Source organism: Telmatherina bonti (assembly GCF_933228915.1).
Source record: "Telmatherina bonti genome assembly, chromosome: 13".
Classification (NCBI taxonomy): domain Eukaryota; kingdom Metazoa; phylum Chordata; class Actinopteri; order Atheriniformes; family Telmatherinidae; genus Telmatherina; species Telmatherina bonti.
This window is the reverse complement of record NC_136611.1, coordinates 25,180,609-25,200,268: the sequence shown is the minus strand read 5'-3', so window position 1 is coordinate 25,200,268 and position 19,660 is coordinate 25,180,609. Positions and strand designations below refer to the sequence as shown.

At 36.6% G+C, this 19,660-nt stretch overlaps 2 protein-coding genes across 3 annotated transcripts; both read right to left on the bottom strand.

Moving 5' to 3' along the window:
* Positions 1–391: 391 nt before the first annotated feature.
* On the bottom strand, positions 392–4,452 carry bnip3la (BCL2 interacting protein 3 like a). Of its 2 annotated transcripts, none has more exons than XM_079251072.1 (6): positions 4,377–4,452; positions 3,121–3,388; positions 2,926–3,013; positions 2,743–2,849; positions 2,490–2,639; positions 392–2,201 (listed from the first exon to the last, which is right to left on the bottom strand). In XM_079251072.1, the coding sequence occupies exons 1-6, from the start codon at positions 4,426–4,428 to the stop codon at positions 2,153–2,155; spliced, it is 714 nt and encodes a 237-aa protein (XP_079107198.1). In that variant the 5' UTR covers positions 4,429–4,452; the 3' UTR covers positions 392–2,152. The 2 variants fall into 2 exon arrangements, with proteins under 2 accessions (XP_079107198.1, XP_079107199.1); XM_079251073.1 differs by having other exon boundaries at positions 2,932–3,013.
* Positions 4,453–5,044: 592 nt separating this feature from the next.
* LOC306764050 (serine/threonine-protein phosphatase 2A 55 kDa regulatory subunit B alpha isoform-like) lies at positions 5,045–16,009 on the bottom strand. Its single transcript, XM_079251069.1, has 10 exons — positions 15,748–16,009; positions 15,236–15,313; positions 14,290–14,387; positions 13,901–14,066; positions 13,579–13,691; positions 13,250–13,427; positions 11,222–11,386; positions 9,906–10,075; positions 9,698–9,789; positions 5,045–9,323 (listed from the first exon to the last, which is right to left on the bottom strand). The coding sequence occupies exons 1-10, from the start codon at positions 15,917–15,919 to the stop codon at positions 9,044–9,046; spliced, it is 1,512 nt and encodes a 503-aa protein (XP_079107195.1). The 5' UTR covers positions 15,920–16,009; the 3' UTR covers positions 5,045–9,043.
* Between the last annotated feature and the right edge of the window lie 3,651 nt (positions 16,010–19,660).

The following is a 19,660-nucleotide window of genomic DNA, read 5'->3' as shown; positions in this document are numbered from 1 at the left end:
CCAACCTCAGCGTTGACTTTGTAATCAGTTTATCTGATATATGTGATAAATATATAAATACAATGGATCGCTGTATTAAGACTTGCATCAGACATTAAATGTAACCCCTCAATTTTTTTTTCTGCTCTCCATCTTTAGCAATGTGTGTTTCTTAAATCTTATTAACACTACCTCATGAACAAGTGCCCTAAAACTGCAAAGTAGTTTAGTGGTCCGTTCAGGCTGCAATAGGCAGCATCCACAATTGAAATTTAAGAAATTATTTGAAACAAAATTGAAACAAAAAAAACCTAGACCTTAAGTTATTTTTCTGTGTAGTTTAAGTTTATAGATGCATTAAGATATCTAAATGTTTCACAAACAAGCAAGCAAAACAATTTCTTTTTCATTTCTTTTTAATCGTGTTAACAAGCTGGTTACCACAGGAGTGTTGAACTTTACTGTAATATATCAAATGTGAAAACCTGCAGACATACAGCAATGTCACCTTCGTACTTACGTTGTGCTCTTTCTTTGTTAAACATGTATAAGTATTTTAACAGATTCATAATCAGGCTGTTGACAAAGTTTACTGTTGCAAGCAATACAGAAGCCCATAAAATATGCCTTCAACTGAAATTAGAATAAAAATGGAATTCTGTTTCATTCTCCCATATTTTTATATCAGCTTCTGTATACAGTCCAAACTCAGTCCAAATTCCAAAACTCTCTGTATTGCACACTGGATAACTGTACATAAGCCTGTTGGAACTACATGTACAGTTTATGAGTTAGTATGTTACATCATGCATGAAAGCCTGGATGATTTATTTTAAACTAATACTGCTGATAATATACATTATAACTGATGCTCTTCCGATGATTATATCATCCATTTACAAACACTTTTAGAGATGTCATGCAAGCAGCATTGATATACAGGAAATGCATGCATTTTAATCAGGAAGTTAATTCTATCTTCTTACTGCATGTTCCACTGATACTGTACATTATTTATTGTATCGCATTGTGTGTAATTATTGTACAGTGAAATCTATATTTAAGTCAGATAACACTCCTAAAGAATCCCCAAAAACCCCCTCTGTGGTGCTGGTTTCCATCACTGCAGTATCAGTTACTGAGCCACAGTATAAACACATTACTTACACTGCCACAACGCATCAGATATAATATGCCTTTATATCAACATATAAACAATTTGTACAATGTTGACAGGTGTCTATCACGTGGGGCAGATCACAGCTTAAATAATTTTTCACATCTACATTTTTAAATACCAAAAAAAAAAAAAAAAAAAGACCTAAGCTATATCACCAATGTGCAGAGGTGAAAGATCAAATTTTGGCACTTTGCTACTGCTGTTATATGTTAGAGAAGAAGATATGTAGGCAAAAATGCATACAAATAGCATATGGCCTGGTAAATTGCCTTCTGTTCCACTATCATAAGACACTTCAACATTCTCGTACGGAAATTCTGGAGCTACACACCAGAATAATGTTTAAGCTTTCCAACCTTAAAAAAAAAAAAAAAAAAAAAAAAAAAAGCTTTTCGAAGAAACCTTCTGGGGTTTACAAAATACAACTTCTATCCTCAAAAATATGCAGAATTAGAAAACTGATTCCAATGCGCAGCATCATTCAGCCCTAACCTCTCATTCAATGCACCTTGAATATCAAGCTCAATATGTGGAGTGGAAAAAAAGTCCCTTCTGCTCCCAGAGTCTAATTTTACTTGAATAGTTTTCAATGCAGATATAGCAAAAAAAAATTGGTTCATATGTTCCGCCATTTAAGACACCAAAGGAAAGATGCACATGAGGAAAAAGGCCCAATGTCTGATATTTTAACATTAAGACAAAAAAAATCACTAAAACTTCTACCTGAAGCCAACTGACATCAATTACCTGTCGAACATTTATGAGTTGAATTCAAGTCACTGACTCCATGTACAGAGAGGTATGGCCCAATTTCAAATTCTCGAACAGTGCATCTACACAGTGAGTATGACCACATCTACAGTGTGACGCCAAATTATGCGGACTGGAGTGGCAAAGTGGGTGTACGACAGAGGCAAAGAGAGCTTGACTACAGAAGAATGTTTGAGAGCATTGAGAGACAGGAAAACATCCAGGCACTGCTTCATGTTCTGTTCAGTAATTGCTGGCGGAGGCTGTGACAATTCTCTTCCCAATGTACACCCTGAGAGACAAATGAATGTGGAGAAAAAAAGAGAAAATGCATGAAGTACAATCAGCTGTAAAAACAATAAAATGTAAAAAATCATTCAATCAAACTGGTCACAAATTAGTCATCTATGGTGCAGGTGAGTGCAGCTATGTGTTCTGCTGTTAGTTCCTCCCTAACCCCTTAGTGTGCAGTGGACGGATCTATCACATTCAGCTTTTTCTAAATTTGCCCACTTAGAAAAGTCTTGCAAACATATGATGCAAGGTTGTCAAAGACATAACCACATGAGTCAGAACTTACCCAAGGCCAAGAGCCAGCATGTGTGAAATGAGCAACGAAGGGATGAAAACTTTCAGAAATTCAGCAGAGAAGATACCACCTTTCTTCATCGCTCCACTTTTTCTCATGCTCAAAGACACTGAGCGTCGAGGATGCCTGAAGTGGAACTCCCTGAAAAGAACAATCACTCAGCTGATCAAATGAAAACTACTCTGAGGACAGTAGAAGGGAATATTGTGATGTGCTATTAAATGACACTGAAGAAAGTGCTTACTTTGGAGGAATGTTTTCAGGTCTGCTGGACCAGTCAGCAACCCAATCACTGTCTTTGTTCATCAAGATATCGTCCTCTCGGTCCTTGTCTGTACCATCTTCTTCTGACTGGAAATGTGAAACCCAAAACTTAGATAAAAGACATCAGTTTCAAGGTTTTAATTTTAAATATAAAAATATGTACCTTTACCTGACTACCTGCTGGGCTGGACATCTCCACATCAAATGTTATTTGTCCCTCGTCCTGCTCTGGACTTGGTGGTCTGTGGGGACTAAGTTAGAATTTTGAGATTAAATAAAATATAGATTTATTTCTTTGTTTGCTTTTAAAACATGTTTAAAGCAAATAATAATGAGCTTCAACTGCCTTCATCCCCACCTATCGCATGAGGAGTTACTTGGGCTGGACTCATGCTGTGCATCCAGGAGGATCCGTTCCATGTCTCCGTTATGGATAGAAGATGATGATGGCACATGCTCTAGTCCTCCAATCAGGTTTTCATCACTTTCAGCTACTTCCAAGGTCTGGAGAGTTTGACTCATGCTTGCATTTGCATTCATTTGGTCTGCAGCAGGTGTTGGTAGCAGACTGGTCTGGCTATCCTGTGCCCCTGTATTTCCATTCAGCTCAAGCTCTACCCAGGAGCCTTGATTTTAAAAAGTAATAGAAATGGGTTAATGTGTTTAAATTCAAAACATATTAACTTAATAAATAAATCTTTATTTGTTCCCCTCAAACACTAACCCTGTGCAGCACATCCACATATGCATGCATTTCTGTGTGCCACTGCCCCACAAACAGAGTTATGTAATCACGTAAAGCCTGCGGGGCTTGTGAGCACAGAATCTAAACGTTGTGATAGCATGAGACATATTCATATTCCTCTTTTGGGTAAGCTGACAATAGAACATAACCAATGCAGTGCGAGCAACATAATACATAAACTTGATCGACATTTTCCGACCAGTTTGACATCACTGCTCTCGCAGGGTCTTGCATAACTGTGACGCGCACCAAACACAATTTGCCCAGACATGTCGCTGTTCCAGCTGTGATGTTGTCACATAAAAGCCCAATTTACCCAATTTCCACCGTGACCCGTTGCTAATTGATTAAGTTTAACCACCTCATGTAGTCTTGCATTTACGTTTATAATCAGGTACTTCTGACAACATCCGACGATCAACTTCGTTTAGAATTGACTTTTTAGGATGACGATGGCGTTTTATATCAAGAGACAACTCTTTAACATATTTATTCGGGTCATATGCGCCATTATTGTACACCCTGAGATGTGAAATGGAGCGAATGAAATACAATGGCTAAATTCACTCGCCTTTTGTTCGAAACTTGTTTTTATTTTTCAGCTAAAGCCCACCCAACCAAAATTTAAAACACAATTGGCTGTTGAAGCGTCAATCAAAAAATTAGCGCAAGGCAATTGGACAACTTTCGGTGACGTAAAACAATATCATCCTCCTTCCCTCCTAGAAGAAGAGGAAATTCCATCCCCAATCTAACTTTTCACTAAAACCTTCCGTACTACAGTAACCTTAACAATGCACCAATCCATGTAGAAGACGTAGAGTAATATTTGTGAGAAAAAGTGTGGCGTAGATGCCGAAGTGACGTACCTTGTAGGCCAGGCTCTTCGTTATTGTTTTGGGGAGCTGCGGCAGTGGACATGTTGACTACAGCTCTAACGTTGAACATGACACGCACACACTGTGATGTGCGCAGGCGCACAGCCCAGACACCAAAGATGGGTTGTAGGTTAGTGAACTGCTTCTATTTTTTTTTTTTTTTATTATACGTATGAATTAGTCAGAATAGTATGCGTTTGTCCCCAGCACGCACACACAGTGTTATAAATGGATTTGCAAGGCCACATCTAGTGAAATTAGATATGTTGCCATTGAGTGGCTCAGTGACAGTTCAATAAGTTACAAAACATCCAAGTGCATGCATGGTTGGTCCTTAAAGTAATAGTCAACGTTGAGTTTCCATAAATCATTTTACAGTTACAAGGCTAAAATGAAGTATTAAGTGTGGTCAGCTAAACTTATCCATTTCCCTTAGTAGTGTGAGTCTTAACTATACTTTGTGTAATAATGTCTTGTTTTTTACAAGATTGTACAGCCTTCCAAGTATGTAATATAGTGGTTACTCATTTCAAGCCGGATTAACTGGCAACAACATCTTCTTAAAGATTTTATACATTAACGACTAAACAGACAAGTAAAATTCAGAGATTGATTTCAAAATCCTTTATTACCTTTTATCTAAACTGTACTTTCTTCCATTCCATTTCTGTACAATGAACCATTAGTTTTACACCAAACAGATCACCAAAACTCTTTAGTCAAGTGCCCCATTGAACAAATAAGAAATTCATAATAGTAAAAGTGCATTTTGTTTTCAGCTCTTGGGCATGTATATGTTTCTGCATCTGAACCATGTTCTTTGAAATATTGTGGTGTATTATCTTCTAAATAGGACAGCTTTAGTTGACAGAGCTGTATACTGATGCCATTAAACCACTATGGCAAAACTATATTTATAAAAAAATAAAAATCTAGCAAGTAGGCAATTTTTTGAGCCCTGAAAAACTACTTTATTAAAGATCTAAGGGTTTGCTCAAAGAGCATTTGTACTATACCCCGAGCAGTTTCTTATCTGATGCACCAGAAACGTTAAGAAATGTACTTGATAAACTTATTTTTTCTTTGTTATACAGAAGGCAACAGAGCTCTTGTGAAGATTTTTGTGGTTTACACAACAGTCTAGAGTAGTGTTACTCAATTCCTGTCCTCAGGCCCCCCCCTGCTCTGGAGGTTTTTTATAGGCAACCTTACCTTAACACACCTGAATTAAATAAAGGGCTTGTTAACAAGCTGCAAGGAACTTGATAAGGAAGTTTAATAACCTGACCCAGGTGCTTTGGAGGAGGAACATGTCAAAAACACGCAGGGCAGGGGTTCCCGAGGACACTGGTCTAGATCAACAGCCTGTGTATGACAATAATATGAAGGGAAAATGTAAGAGTTCTTTATTTAATTTTTTAAATAAACTTTTTTTTGTACGAAAAATGAAGTCAATTTTAATGTATCACCAATTCATATATCCCCTTGATAGGGGAATAACATGTCAGAGCTTAGACCAATGAAAGGGTCAAAGCAATATAAAGCTTTGTATATCTGAGGCAAATAACATGGCTGAGCCACAATCTCGCAATTAAAAAAAAGGCTGAAAAAGAAAACACATTTTACAAAAGTGTACTAAATGACAACCAAACCCTGAGCCCAGAGAGAATGACACTTGACAGTAGTTTACCACCAACATATTAGGACTGGTGGTTATATTTCAAGTGCACAATCTGGTATACTTGCACAACCTGGTGGACGAAAAGGCTCCATAGCCTGATTTTAAAGGCTTGAATGTAACATTAATCAAATGGACCACTTTTCTGTAATTCCACCATTTCCTCCAGTAGAGATAATCTTCATTCAACAATCCTCTGTAGACCACATCATTTGCAGGCTCATCATTAAAAAGGAGAGCTGCACATCATGGGAGACAAAGAAAACATTTCATGGTTGAATAACTATAACTCTACCTAGTCAACCCACCTGACAAGCTTTGAAAGACTATTAACAATACATGCTTAAAATGTTTTTTTCCTTTGCAGACCCTCAGCAGCCATCTTTCACAGCAAGAATTGTTCATTAGGCAAAACCCTGACACATAAACAGAACGTTAAGATCCAAACCCTGAAGCCTTAAAGTACATTGGTTAAAACAAAAAAAGACATTGCAGTGCTTTTTCATTACAGGAGGTACAGACAACTGAAAATAATCTTCTTTGGACATCCCACATAAAAAATACACATCCTTGATGCCACAGAAATACCTGCCAGGATCGACAAAATGTCACATATTACAAAAAGTATACCCGACTTTCAAACAACCTTCAAACTCCAGTCAGTCAAAGACAGACAGCTAAAGAAAATACAGTGATTAGACTGTAATCGTATTGCCTTAATTCATACAAAAATAAATCAGCTATTGGGATTATTCGTCCTTTATCATCAGGTACAATACAAAACATCATAGATGTATTTAAAAAAGAAGTCTTGGAGCAGAAACTAGAATCAGAGAATAAAGTAATCAGTGAGTCTACAATAACATAACAGGCTTTTGTAGGGGGAGACAGCTAGCAGCATTACATTTTGTGCCACATACTACAAAGAGTATAGCTTGGCCGCTTCACATCATTATGCCCCCCGTCACATATGTAAGCATTTGTCCTGAGCTTTTTATGGTTGTTCAAAAGAGTAGAGGTGACCAGAAGCATCTTGTTTGTAAGTTTCCTAACTTTAGAGTGTGCAGGACTGGTTACTTTGGCATACTATGCCACCATTTAAATCCAAACACCACAACATCTGGCACGTGTTTCCTCATCAGTCTTGTACCCATTTTAAAAGTCAACACTAGTACCTTTTTAAGCTCATGCCCATGAAGTAGAACATTTCTACTCAAAACTGGTGACCATTTCCCTCTATGTATACATCGCAGTACATTTTCTTCTGATAAGGAGTTTCAGTGATCATTTAATCAGATTCTGGTGCAGCCAAGATCTGAAAAATATCTACATCTAAATGCCAATCCCAGAGACAAAGGTACAGAAAAGTAGATGTTAACAGAACATGATGAATTTCTTTAGTTTTCCTTAAAAAAAGCTCATTTTGACAAATCATCTCTGGTATCAGATGCTTTTATGTCCCCTTTCAGACATGCATGGCTTTTCATTAATCAGACAGAGTCAGCTAAACGTGACAGCTTTTCACCTCAGTGATCTCCATTGTAGTTTCATAACATATTCGGACTTTGCCAAACAACACACAGGCGCACACATGCTTATATTTGGCACATTATCCATTTCAGTGAGACAGCATAATTAAACAATACAGTTTGTCCAAACCTTCCTGAAAATAGTTCTTATTTATGTGTTTCTGACAGCATTTGAGATAAATGTTAAACAAATCCTGGATGTTGTACTGTACTACAAAAGAGTTGCTAGTAGTAGTATTGCAACAGAAACCCTGCCAGTAAGAGGCCAGTTCAGCAAAGTGAAACACGTAGAAAGGTAATATTCCCCTGCTCCCATTAACCACCAGCACAATTTTACACATCAGCACAATTAGCAACTGTGCACATTATTACGGTAGTCTTGGAGATACTGACACTGTAGTGAGTTTACTTTTTATAAGCAGTATTAACGCACTGCTCAGTCCTGAGTGAATAGTTACCTGTATTACTGTCAGAAGGGTATCTGAAAACATTGTGAGGAACAATTAATGTAGAAATGACCAGTGTGTAAATGGAAAATAGCTGTTTCTTAGACTGATTACGCCATTACTGTTATTCCAAGTCTGAAAGGGGCCAATATGCCTGAAACACAGAGTTTTCTGCTGTGCATCTGCAGACAAATTACTTTTATAAAAATTCACTTTGATGGAAAACATATCAACTTCAACAGTCCAACTTTCATACTTAAGAAAGATTTACGTAAAACAGTGGCTGCTTTAAGTGAAATTATTGATTTTGTTCATTTTGGGTAATTACTAGCAGTAGTGTCTGTTATACATCATTTCTAGAGAATGTGCTGAAACACTGAAAATGTTTTTTTTTTTTTAACAATCACACAACAATAGGAAAGCAAAGGTGAGAAAACTTGGCAACTTAATTGTTACTAGGCATGAATGGAGTGTTGTATTAGTGGTTTCAGGCCCATACTGAAAGGAATTTGGTGACAGAAAGATATTAAAACACTATAAGAAATATCCTACTCAACTTACTAAAACATGGTCACTACAAAAACTTGATAATGAGTAGCTATAACAGATCAACAAATCATGACAATATGGCACGACAAAATATAGAAAAACATTTTCCTTTTGGTTTGGGATTTAGAGGAGATGCAAACGGAAGCTTGGTGAATGGAGTGTTTCTAATGAAAGAAACCAATGACAGAAATCTTCAAACTTAGGTATAAAAAAAAAAAAAAAAAACCTGCATGTTTACTAATATACTGTGTGATGTGCTTGTGATGTCCTGACTGGATGTATTGTGTTAACGCCGCTGTATGTTGTTGACGGATACCCTTGTCAAGAATTCCTAGGATGGCTCTTTTGAATGATTCAGCCAAAAAAACATTTAAAAAAGACAAGTATTGTTTATATTTGTTAATCTGAGAAATGGGGGCTCAAGCAGAAATTGGGATCTGAGTGGTTCGCCAAACACTAGTTCAGTTTATCCTGGAATATGTACAAGTTGTTGGTGGTGGCCACAGCAATGATGTTGTCCAGAGGATGCCAGGCAGTGTGGAGAATCTTCTTGTTAAAGTCCAGACTGTCCACACTGATCTCATCCTTTTTGCGCTTCCCACCTGTGCTGATTTTGCGAGGCTTCAAGACTGATCGTGGCTTGCAGTTCTCCCGCGACGCCTCAAGGGTTACGTCCTGCCGGTAACCTCTGTCAAACATCCTGAAGAAGTTGTTGTAGGAACCCGTCATCACAACACTGTAGAGAAGATACAAGTGCAGAATCAGCAGTTTAGGCCTTTGTCTTGATATTGATCTCAAACATTATCTTGGAAAACACATCCTGAAACATGTAGAGAAAACCCCTCTGACAGCCCCATCAACAAGAAATCATGTGGTGCCTTCTAGCCTGCACTGGGCTGATAAGCACAGCAGTCGATAAGGGTGGTGTTTTCTGCATTCACTGGTGGGTCTGCTTACAATGTGTCTGTGTGTTACGCATGCATGCAATTAGCACAGGGGTGATGATTTTCATAAACGTTAGATTGCAATAAATTTTTCACCACAGTCCTAAGAGATGAGATTTTTATAAGAATACACAAATTAATAAAAAGCAAATAAATAATTTCTCACCTGTCATTGCCATTCCAACAGCACTCAAACTTGTCAAAGATGCAGTCGTTCTCATAGAGTGAACACAACTTACTCCTGAGATATTCATGCATCTGTAGAAAGAGAAAAATGCAAAAGGTAAAAAAAGGTACAATCAACAGCAGTACAAAGTTTTCATGCAGCTAACAGGTGGGAAGATCAATCATGACATCTGTAAAACATCGGTCACCTGATATGTCTCTACTGGTCGGCTTTCCATGTTGAGATCCCAAATTTTGACAGACAGATAGTCGCGTGTCATCATGTAGCGTCCACTGTGACTGAACTTCACATCAGAGATGGATGAAATGATTTCAGAAAAGAATGAGCGGTTGTTTGGATCTTCTGGCTCCTCAAACACTTCAGAAAATAGAATAAAATGATAAATCTCATTAGTTAATCCTTTACAGAAAATTGAAATGGAAAACTATAATTGCTGCACAAGAACAATAGAACTTGGGGAGGGGAGTATTTTGTAGATTTTCATCAGTGTGGTAGTAAAAGACCTAAAGATAGAAGTGCTTCAATTACAAAAAATAATGTGTATTAGGGCTGTGATGATATGTTTTAGTCCCAATTCGATTCGATTCCAGATTTGTGGGTGCCGATTTGATTTAAATTGCGATTCTCATGATTACTCGATATTGCTGATTTCTGTAGACTAAAAACAAAAAAATATCAATACAAAACTTTTTTTGCTCGTCATTTTTCTTGATTTCAATTAGGAAAAAACAACACAGTAGCCAGACCATCATTCTGCTGCTATAATGCCCAGGAAGACAAGTAAAAAGATCAATAAAAACAGTTACATGACAAAAAATGTAAAATGTATTTTTTTCAAATAAAAATAATCAAATTTTTTTAACAAAATAAATTCCATTTTAAAATTGTAAAACTACATACACAAAAAAATAAAAAAATACACAATATTCCAATTCAATTTGATTTTCCCATCCCTAACGTGTATGGAGCATAATTGGGGAGGAACTGATGGTTCTTCTTTCTTTTCTTTAGACATTTGGAGAGAAAAAATTAAAACCTGGTGTTGTGAATAAAGAATAACACCGAAGTGTTGTGCTCTCTTTCAGAGACAAACCTGTCATGTGAAAACTGAACTTTTATCCACAATGTTTTTCATTAGTAATAAAGCAGTGAGCAAATTTCCTGATTTCAGACAAAGCATTAAACTGTGGATGTGGTAAACATTGTGGCAAATTTTTTTCTTTCACGTTAAATTTAGTCATGACAATCTTACTCTCCTATTAAAATTGTTGATCAATGTCAATGAACCTCTTAATGACACACTATAGTCTTGTGATTGACAGCATCATTACTACATAATGTATCAAAGACAAGCAGATACGACCGAAATTTCTCTACTAAAGAGAGACACAATCAAATCTTTAGACTAGTAGAATAACTTGTTCTGGTTTCCGTGTCTGTCTAGGCTATGGACACTCAGAATCCAGCAGCTGCACACATGTGGCACTAGTGAAGTTGACTTACTTTTGGCATGTTTATCGCACAGTGCTGATGCCCTCATGTCACACATGCGGATAGTTCCCTTGCTGCTGCTGTAGACAAGAGTGTTGCACTGGTTTGGGTGGAACTCAGCAGCTGTGATTACTTCGGTCAACTCCTCCATATTAGCCGGCTTTATGTCAACAATGTCTAAGGAACTGAGGTTAAGGCGAAAGACCAACAGAGGTATTTCCACAACTTCATGAGAAATCTTTCAGAAACTTTACAGTAAAACAAAACAAAAAAACTTCATATTAGCGAAAAGTATTTGCACAGCCTCAAAACAAAATGTGCATTTGCTGGCATCAAATTAATCAGGAATACGACATAAAAAAATTAAGTAAACAACCAGAATGTTCTCCCTGGCGAAAATAAACAGGTCTACATCAACTTTTATTTTGTGTTTCCACCTGTGATGAAAGAAAATGCTATCCTAGAAGTAGGCCCCAATCGATGTACAACGTAAATAAAGTAATACTGGATGTGGCAAAATGTGCCACATCTCGGCAGTGGTGCCTAAGAGATTTCAGCTAAACAAACACCTGCTCACTCATAGTGCCTCCAGGAAGGTTAATCTGTCCTCCAAATGCATGAAACATATTAAGACATCCTGCAAGATTGAGCCAAGATCCATTTTCAGGTCACAGACAGGAATGTAAAAGAAATTGCAAAGCACACAAATAGAATCTTAATGATGCACTATGCAACTTTCAGATAATAAAACTCTGCCTTCCTGAAACGTTTAACGATACAGTGACATAAATTACGCCCATTTCTGGAACTGATGCATCTCAAGGTTGAAAAACCGCATTTCACTACTTTTCTTTTTTTTTTTTTTTTTTTAAGGACACCATGTGACATTGCATCTGAGTTTTGGTTGATGAATCGTGCCGCATGCAGGCAAGTTTATATAAAGACACTAGTCGTTTTGAATGACGAGACAGAGCAAGAGCTAAAACGTCAAGATAGGACTATCTTTTACTGGCTGGCGAGACTTTACAGTGCAGATGAAGGGCAAGAATTAAAAACTTGTGTATGCTTCATATATTCAGAGTGGTTTCATCGTTCATCTCCCTGCTTGGTTTAGTCACTACTAAAGACTCACATTTAAAGAAGGTGATTTAGAGTTCCTCTGGCTAAAGGTTCCTTCAAAGTGAATTTTATTCCAAATGCTACCAACATTTTTAACTCAGCAAAACTTAAAATCCAAATAAGATGATTTAATATGCTGCACTTTTACTTTTTACCTCTTAACATTTGCCTATTACGTGTTTAGGATGTATCTGTACTTTTGTTTTACTATGCAATACTGTATCTTGGAGGTTCATATTATTTGTGTTGGTGACATTATTTCTTATTATTCTTAATAATAATAACGATGATAATAATCCTGCCTCTCGCCTAATGATTGCTGGGATAGGCTCCACCTTCCTGCAACCCTAAATTGGACTAGAGCTTAAGAAAATGGATGGTTAACGACAACAAAAATAACAACATTATTATTATTATTATAAATCATAATGATAACAATAACAATAATAATAATAATAATAAAAAAATAACAATATCAACTTTGTTAATCCTAATTTGAAAATTAAACTATTTCTTCGAGCTCTAGTGGACACTAAAGAGACTGCCTGGGAGGCAGGTGGAGGTTCGCGACGTTGCTGGTTTATGTCTGTTGTCACACAGGGGACTTGAACCTGAGTCCTCCAGATTTCAGCCCAACCCTAACCACAAGTTTACATCGAAGCAAACACTCCCCCCTAACTGGATTATTTTGGAAAAGAAAGAGCTTTGCATGAGGATTTGAGAGAGAGACTGAATGATACAATTAGACTAGTGTGAAACAAGCAGTTTTTAACAGTGCACTCAAAGAATGTTAGTATTCTTGCTGTATCAAACATTTAACAGCAGGCATAATAAAACTGTAGGAAGAATAAAGCTTTTATTTATTTATTTTTTTTTTTTTATTAAAAAGTCCGTTTGCGGAATTCCACACCAAAAGGATACTAAAGCTGTGGTCAGTGATTTCCTGATGCCAGAGGTTAATGCGCAAGTCATCCGCAGACAGATAGGTCTCACAATCACTGTTGACTGAGATGGAATTGATATGGTAGGTGTGAGCATTTGCAAACACTCGCCTGGGACTGGCTTCCACCATCAAATCCATCGGCTTGAACACTGGTACCTAAAGACAACAGGGACACTGTCAGGAAGCAGGTAGACTGAGAACCACACAGGGTTCTCAACTTGTCATGTTTTTGTACACCAAGGGAAAAAAAATCACATAAAAGAAAGGAGTGATTTAGAGTGTAAATTACAGAGAAACTGACACACACCCGTAATGCTGTGACAGTATTTGGATCTATATATCGCCCATCTTCTTCCTTCAAATTGTAACCCTCTGGTCTCTTGTCACGCTCACTAATTTTCCACAACTTAATGGTTTTGTCTACCAGATAAAGCAAAACAGAAGTCAGTCATTTTCAATCACATCTTTAACTTAACATTTCATTGCTGAAGAGTCTTTAAAGGTCAGATTAAAAAGTGTACATTTAAAAAATTAAATATTAGAAAAACAGTCCTATTACAGTGTTAAAAACTAATTCAAATTTAAAAGAAAGCAAAAAGAAATCAAGAGAAGTGTGCTGGTTTACTAACCATTTGTTGACAATAGGAACTGTGCTGCATTCTTCTGAGGCAACCATCTAATCTTGTTGATCTTCTCCTCAATCTCAAGACTTTTTAGATAGTCAAACTCAGGTTCGTGGCTCTGGAAGGTGCTGTAAACATTGTACTCTCCTCGGCACTGTGGCTGATTCTTACTCTGAACAATAATAAACCTCAAGTCAGACTTAAGATAAAGGAACATTATTGCCATAAAATACTTGTTTCTCATATTAAACGACAGTTTTGGTGCAAAATGATTGAACATCGCTCACTTAACTGGGCAAAATGTTAAACCTGCTTCAGTTATAAATTTATTAAAAGAAGAAAATATTTATTGTTTGAGACTGAAATGCTTCTTTTGGTGCTTTACTTAAACATACCTCTGGTTCCTGCTGAAAGATGACAACACGACCCCCTTTGTCCCCAGTGGCAAGGAGCTCCCCAGTATGATTGAATTCAACAGTAGATATGATATCAGCTGTCAATAATGCAGAGGAATTTGGAGAGAAATAAGTTATTTGCTACTTTATTATAATGGATTTTACAGTGGCAGAATTTAAATTAAAAGATGTTTTAAAACTACACAGAATTAAAGACATAGTTTGCCTCTTTGAGGCACCAAGCATGGTGCAAACACAATGGAGCAATGATGCACATGCACTATCGCTCCATTGTAATGCAGTGAAATTAAATGCACACTGAACAGAAACAATGACCTACCATCTGTTACTACTTAGCACTTTTCAAAGACAATAATTCTGAACAAATCCTTCAGCAGTCAATCCCCATTTACAGACTTGTACCATTCAGAACTGGAGCAATCCTTAATGTGGTCAGTGGATCTGTACCAATCCCACACTGTACACAAAGCGCCTGATACAACCTGACTCCATACAAACTATTGTATCAAGAAAACAGTGGTCAGCTGAAAGAGAATATCTTCATAAAATGCATATAAAACTATTACTTTATCATTTATTGCCAACATATATGTGTAAATACAGCTAATGTATTGATTTAATTAAAGTTTTTCATCCTTTACTTGTTCTCAGAGCCAAACCCTGCAGAATGTCACTTATGTGACATAACAAGTAACACTACATAGCAAGCATGTCGATACATACTTGTTTAGACATGCTTGCTAAATAAGGTGTGAACACATTTAATGGTTCTTGTTCTTATCAAAAAGTATGATGAAGTGAAAGATTATTTTAAACACTGAAACCACCATTGCTTTAAAGTCACTGTGAAATCGTGCACCACCACTGTCGCTCACACATTGCACAGGATAAGTGCAATCAGAGAGTGGTCGCCCTGAGGACTTGCCTTCAGCAACATCATCATCCATCGCTCCTTTGACCTGGGAAAAGCACCACTGGACATCGCTGCTCCCACCACCGGGCCCTGTACAAAACACAAGTCCACGTATTGACAGAAAGAACCCAAACACACAAAACACAAGTCCAAGTTTTGACAGAAAGAGCCCCAACACAACTTCTCACGCGTTAGCCATGTGCTAACTTAGCATGAAGCATGTAAACGAGAGCAAGGCAGTCTACGACTGCATACAAACTGATAGTTTAAACTAGCCCAAATAAACTTATACACAATATTTTTTGTTAGGAATAACCTTACTTTCACTTTGTTGGACACACATACACATACATACATACATACATACATACATACACTGGCATCAGTAGTATCTTAGCTTGCTAGCTAGCTTGATTAGGTTAACCATAACAGAAGAAGACAAACCTACTGTTTGTACAAAAGAGGTTAAAGGGAGACGTGTTTTCAGTCCAAACCTTTAAAAATTCTTTATTCTACGGTTTTACCTGCCATGATGGAGGACTCAGATTGGGGTCTTTGTGGCTGATTCAGGCCCTGGAAGCGGTGCTGATCCGAGTCGGCTGGGAGGTTCGGACCGAAGAGCACCGGAGGAATGAAGAAACTGGATATGCGTTTAGTAACTCCACAAGTCCTCAACTCGGTTGTTAAAGAACGCATGGATAAGTTTACAATAAAATGAAACAACCTACAACCTTCACAGCTGGTTTGCAGACTTTGCACTCTACTTTGAGATTTCCCTCGCTTCAGCCCCTTCCAACATTACACTTTCAAAATGGCGCAGCGCGGGCGGCGTGCGGTAGGAATCAAAGAGCAGAGACCATGATCCTTGCAACTTTAGCCGGACTGTGAGCCAGAACAAATCCCATTATCTTACTGTAGACAACGTACATTTAAGTAATTAATTGTGCTTTCAGCTTAAATGGAAAATAAATTGAGACTTTAGATATAAAATCCTCTGAGCGTATTCTGCCCGCCCATGTGAAATGCTTTAGTGAGAGAAATCAAACTTACCCACGCGTTCAGCGTGAATTAAAAAAATAAAACCAGAAAACCCTGAACTTTAATCCTGACATTTAGATTTCTCTTACACATGATAGAAAAGTTTAGCAACGTTGATTGTCACGCTGTTATTATTTTTTATTACTCTCTGGGTACCCCTGACTTCTTCTAGCCCTGCAAAGGCATGCATGTTAAGTTAATTGATCACTCTAAGTCAGTGGTTTTCAAACTTTTTTTGAGCCAAGGCACACTTTTTCTCACTGAAAAATCACAAGGCACACCACAATCCAAAATGGTTTTTTTTTTTTTTTGTTTTGTTTTTTTTTTTAAAGTCCATATCATTATTATTATTATTATTATTATAAAGTACATCTTGTCAAAGCCTCTTGAATAGAAATCAGATAAACACAAGAAGATGGAATTTTATTATCTTTCACTGGTGCCTGTTTGTATTAGCACAGAGCTGCTTCTTAGACCAATTAGGTGAAATTAGGTCATTTGTCAGGGCACAATAAATAGAAAAAGAACTCTATAAAACTCTTAAGGTCGTAGCTAATAGTAAGTAAAACTAAAAAGTCACAATTGTCTTGAAAAAAAAAAACTTTACTATACAGCTGTGCATAAACAGCATTGAAAACCAGCCAAAATAAAGTACTTAAAACCTTGTACACATTCTGTTCATTTAAAGGTAAAATATAGAAAATATAGAAAATATACAATCTTTGACATGAACCAAAATGAAAATGACAGTTTTCTGTAGAGCATTAGTTGATTATAGTTAATTGTCTGTAAATATAAACATGTAATCTCAGTTAAATGTTGCAGCTTTAGAGACCATGATGAAACTGAATTGACATTTTAATTTATTTGAAGGCATTTATGCCATGGTGGTTGTTAACAAGCCAAGAGTAACATGTGTTCGTTGCAGTGCAGGAAAGTTCAACTGCATATATCAACCACCAGACGGACATTAGCTGTTTCCGTTTTTCTTTTTTTTCCTGTTTTTTGTTTTGTTTTTTACTGACCCCCTGAAGCTTCATTAATGCATAAATTCAACCTGTGACTTTGTGTCAAATAGCCACAAAAAAATCACATGATTATCCAGCACCCCCCGCCCAAAAGTTAATAAATGGCCAATACAGACTTTCTTTCTCATTGTTTATCCAAATCACGGGTGTTGAGAAAAATATGATCACACTTCTGTAAATCATTAAGATACATGACACAACAAGCCTTCTGCACGTAGACATTTTGAATTCTCAGGAAATTTGAAGCTGAAACTGATGTCTGGATAGCTCTTTTTTTCCCCTTTGTGTTAGACCTATAAACTTTAAAGGTGGAGTATGTAAGATTTTCAATATTTAAAAAAAAAAATTAACAAAAAAATAACTACAATCATAATTAGACAGTTTTTTTTTTTTAACATGTAGGTTCCAGTCTGTCCATATTTGATGTGTTATTAAATTACAAGTTTAATTAATGACAAAGACCCTTCTTAAATGTTTTCCTACCAGTAAAAAATGTGCTTTTTGTCATTTGTCATTAATTAAACTTGTAATTTAATAATGCATCAAATATTAACAGACTGGAACCTACATGTTCACAAAACTTTCTAATTATGGTTGTCGTTATTTTATTAGTTAATTTATTCGGAAAATATTGAAAATCTTACATACTCCACCTTTAAATCCAGATTAAGATTATTCTTGTATTATTTGAGTTATGACTAAACTAAAATGGCTACTCTTAGGAATAAATACACAAATAAATAGTAAATTATACTCTGGTTCAATGAAAGCTATCAGAATTTCTCTCATTTAAAAAAAGCAAGTTATAGCTATTTCACTCTCTTATTATATGTGGAAGTGAAGCAACAGAGCCACGCAATGCAACAGCACAACAGCATATTGTAACTTTAAAACCAAACGGACACAGAAATGTAAATAGTAATAAATTTATATGAAAAATGTGCTGATTATATAATAAGTGTTTTGGGAAAAGGTCTTTAAGGACTGCATAATTAGTTAAAATGGCCTAAATTTCTATTTAAGATGGTGGCATACAAATGACAGTCGAATCAAGTGCATCACTTCATCAGATACTTAAAAAATGTGTGCAGTACTCTGACAAGTGATATTTAGGTTTTCTACTAAACACGAGACCTTGTGGCAGTTAATGCCTTGTGATTTAGGTCTCTTAGACACACAAGATTATATCAGCTTGAGAAACAGTTTTTCACCAACATATCCAGTCTTTAATAGACATCTAATGTTTTTATCTATGAGGAACATCAAGTCCTTGATTATGTTGAACCACAAACATATTAGCTTCTTAGTGGTCATGTTGATGTACAGATTCTAATTGCATATTTAATTACACTTTCAAATTCATGAGCTGCAAACTGGCTTTTTTAAAATGAGCTTGGAAAATTCCTTTAAAATGTCCTCATAAAAGACAAAAAACAGCACACAAAAGCATTCAGCTCGATCTATGATAAGAGATTGTAGCCTCTACTGACGTTCGATATTAGCTGCATAAACTTAAATCCCAAGGTCTGTTTAATCAACTTGAGTTTTAAGTCCAAGTTCAGTCTCATTCTTCAAATGTCTTTTCCATTTCACTTTCCCACCATAAAATAAGTGGTCCACCTGGCAAGGAGCAAAGCACCAAACAGCACTGTGTAGCTGAAGAGAACAAATTTCAGGATTTCCTTGAATGTCCGGAGAAAACGGATAAACAAAGGCTCCACATCTAGAGGCACCTGCTGTGTCTTCTGCCTTCGATCAAGATGAATTGGGTGTCCCATGTTCTCGCCTCGGCCCATTGTACAAACGTACGTCTGTCAGATTTCACCACAAGAGATCAGAAAAATTACTTTCAAGTTCAAGATACAAGGGCAATGTGGGAGTTCAGAAAGAAAACAAAAGAGAAATGCAAGGAATTAATTAGAAAATACAAAGATAGAGAGAAAAATAGCACACTGGGATAAATTGTCCATTCCTATTTAAGCAGCAAATACTAAAAGGCAAGAGGTTCATGTAAAATAGTTTGTTTGCATCAGAGTTGGAAAATAATTTAGCTTCCTCCCGGCAGAAAGATCAGGGAGTTGTACTGTCACAAGACTGCTGTTAATAATTTATCTGGAAACGGCACTAAGTGGGTTCCGTATTGATTTGCTTTGTTACCTGCAACAAGGAAAATGGTGAACAGTTGTACTTTTATCCTTTGTGATATTACAAATGAAACATGCAATAACTGTCAGACTGGGTTTACAATAACACGGACCACTTCAATGTTTTATTTGAAGTAATTATTTACTTGAGACTTTTGTGCATCGAAAGTCACATCCAAGCTCATTTATTGTCTGTTGCAAACATATCATATGCATTTTTGTTTCAA